At 47.1% G+C, this 3,196-nt stretch overlaps 1 protein-coding gene across 1 annotated transcript; it reads left to right on the top strand.

Annotated features, from left to right (window-relative positions):
- Nucleotides 1–282: 282 nt before the first annotated feature.
- On the top strand, nucleotides 283–2,361 carry GJA8 (gap junction protein alpha 8). Its single transcript, XM_056489875.1, has one exon. The coding sequence runs from the start codon at nucleotides 283–285 to the stop codon at nucleotides 1,474–1,476; it is 1,194 nt and encodes a 397-aa protein (XP_056345850.1). The 3' UTR covers nucleotides 1,477–2,361.
- The last annotated feature ends 835 nt before the right edge of the window (nucleotides 2,362–3,196 follow it).

Here is a 3,196-nt window from a genome sequence, read left to right on the forward strand (position 1 = left end):
AAGGAGATAAATATACTCTCTGGCTGAAAAGTAATTGCCCATTTAGAACCATGGAAGGAAGAATTTAGCAGGCAGCTTGCTCTGGCTTACCAGCCCTTCTCCTGCTAATAAATCATGGTGAACAGGCAAATCAGCAAGCAACTGCCTTTCTGTTCTCAAAGCATATTAGGGAAATACTGATTGAGAGCAACAAAAAACATCAGGGGGAAAACCTGAAACCTTTAAAATTTAGCATAATGTGTGGTCTTCCTCTTTGTTTTTTCTTCCCTTAGACCGTAAGAAATGGGTGACTGGAGTTTCTTGGGGAACATTTTAGAGCAGGTGAACGAGCAGTCCACTGTCATCGGGAGAGTTTGGCTCACGGTGCTCTTCATTTTCCGCATCCTGATCCTGGGCACGGCCGCTGAGCTGGTGTGGGGGGACGAGCAGTCAGACTTTGTGTGCAACACCCAGCAACCTGGTTGTGAGAACGTCTGCTACGATGAGGCCTTCCCCATCTCCCACATCCGGCTCTGGGTCCTGCAGATCATCTTTGTGTCCACCCCTTCGCTAATGTACTTCGGGCATGCCGTGCACCACGTCCGCATGGAGGAGAAGAGGAAAGAGAGGGAGGAAGCTGAGAGGCGCCAGCAAGCCGAGGTGGATGAAGAGAAGCTGCCCCTGGCTCCAAACCAAAACAAAGGCAACAACCCTGATGGAACCAAGAAGTTTCGCCTGGAAGGTACTCTCCTGAGAACGTACATCTTCCACATCATTTTCAAAACCCTCTTTGAGGTGGGATTCATAGTAGGTCAGTACTTCCTGTATGGCTTCCGAATTCTCCCCCTTTACCGCTGTGGGCGGTGGCCCTGTCCCAATCTTGTGGACTGTTTTGTCTCCAGGCCCACGGAGAAGACCATCTTCATTATGTTCATGCTGGTGGTGGCTTCCGTATCCCTCTTCCTCAACCTGGTGGAGATCAGTCACTTGATCTTGAAAAGAATCCGGAGGGCTCTGAGGAGACCGGCAGAGGAGCAGCTCGGAGAGGTCCCGGAGAAGCCCCTCCACGCCATCACAGTCCCCTCCATCCCAAAGGCCAAAGGCTACAAGCTGCTGGAAGAAGAGAAGCCGGTGTCCCACTATTTCCCTCTCACAGAGGTAGGGGTGGAGCCCAGCCCCCTTCCATCAGCCTACAACGAGTTTGAGGAGAAGATTGGGATGGGACCGTTGGAAGATCTCTCCAGGGCATTCGATGAGAGGTTACCATCGTATGCGCAAGCCAAGGAACCAGAAGAGGAGAAGGTACGAGCAGAGGAGGAGGAGCAAGAGGAGGAGCAGCCTCAGGAAGAGCCAGGGGCGAAGAAAGCAGAAGAGCAGGTGGTGAGGGATGAAGTGGAAGGGCCTTCAGCACCTGCTGAACTCGCCGCTGATATGAGACCCCTGAGCAGGCTAAGTAAAGCCAGCAGCCGGGCCAGGTCAGATGATTTGACTGTATGAAGGTGCAGGATGCGGGGAGCACATGAAAAGGAAAAGGTTGAAGAGAAAAGGAGAGATAGAGAAAGAATCAAAAGATATTTTTAAGTGAAGTGCTAAAATGGCCACTTGAATATTATTTCCTTTTATGATTCTCAACTGGAAAGGTACTACCATGGTAACTGTGCCTTATTTGCCCCATATGTCCCTGTATTTCCCTGTTTCCACATGCCAGCTCACTCCTTACAGTAATATCTACACTGTACACATAACTGATGTTATTTTAAAACCTAACATGGCAGTGATACCCAAATGTCGCCACTGTGATCATATTCACTGAAAGCCGTGTGTTCCACATTTCTCTAGGAATGTGGGGAGGATCTCTCTTTCAGCCAGTGAGGGGAGAGACTGATCAACAACTGTATCTAGTCTTTCTATTTCCTCCTATGGCTCACTGAGCAGATCTCCCCTTAGCTGTTGGCATGGAATTGCAGTTATTTAATTCACAAAATGAATTCTATGCTTAGCATCAACACACTAAAATACTAAGCCAAACTTCCCTTCTTTACTCAGAAAATAAAGGCAAAAATGTTGCAAATTTCTCTGTGAATGCATATCTGAGTTAGGTAAAAATATTTTCCCTGGTCAAAAATATTTCTGCTCTTCAAGTGACATTGACAGTGGGCAAAGTTAACAGTAGCTCTCTACTAGGAGTTAGCAGATGCCCAGAGATGGATTATTTGTTCCCAAGAGGGTCATCCAGCCCTGAGACTAGTTCAGAATACTGGAAAGAATAAATTCAAGTGATATTTTTTACTTGTAGCCTTGTGACTTAAAGATCTAAAGCTATATTTAGCCAAGTAAGAGGGAAAAATCTTCTGAGAAAGGAGGGGACAGCTACAGCCCCCAGAGCACGTAACCAAATACAAGCCTTCATGGTATGATCCTGACAAGTGTTCAGTTCCTAGAGCTCCCAGGCTCCCAGGCACTCAGCAAATCTCAGGTACAGAGTCCTGAAGGCACCTGTGGACCTAAACCAAGGGTCTGGGTAACTATGTGACTTTTTAAACCTCTAAATACAAAAACTGGTTGATCAAGTTTGAAAATACTGATATGGTAAAAGTATTTTGACAGCCTTTGTTTATCATTTGACAAATGGGAGCCATTCAGTGGGCTACTTCTTAATTAAATGCCAAAGTCTAGCTCAACTAAGACAATGCCTTTCGAAAGATGATTTAGACCTTTTGTGCCAACAGGTCTGTATAGAACTCTCAGAGACTCAGAAAAATCTTTTTTTACAGAAGGCAGAAAATGATGTGCTTGCAAATGTTTAGATGTCTAATATAGATTTCTAATTTTAGGACTACAGCAGCAACTCTTGGCTGGGACAGCGCAGCAATGCGTTCAAAAGCTTCAGGTTAACAGCTACGTCCCCCCAAAACTGAGCCTCATGCCAAAAAAGTGCAGGTATGCACTCTGCTCTGCTCTGCTCTGCAAACCTCAGTCCCTGCCATCTCAGCAAATTCTTTCTGCTGGGCTGCAGCCCATCCCATTGTTCCCAGGGCAGGCTCTAATCCAGGTCAGGGAAAAAAAAGGTCTTTGGCACAATGCATCAAACTCATCCCGCCATTAGCTAGAAAAGACCCCTGCGGCCTCCTATTGTAGCAGGTCTGACTCAAAGCCCAGGGAAGGCAAATGGGTGTCTGTGAGAGCCCTGGGCAGGCTTGGGCCCTGCTCCAGCCCC

The sequence above is a fragment of the Oenanthe melanoleuca genome, chromosome 1 (assembly GCF_029582105.1).
Source record: "Oenanthe melanoleuca isolate GR-GAL-2019-014 chromosome 1, OMel1.0, whole genome shotgun sequence".
NCBI lineage: Eukaryota > Metazoa > Chordata > Aves > Passeriformes > Muscicapidae > Oenanthe > Oenanthe melanoleuca.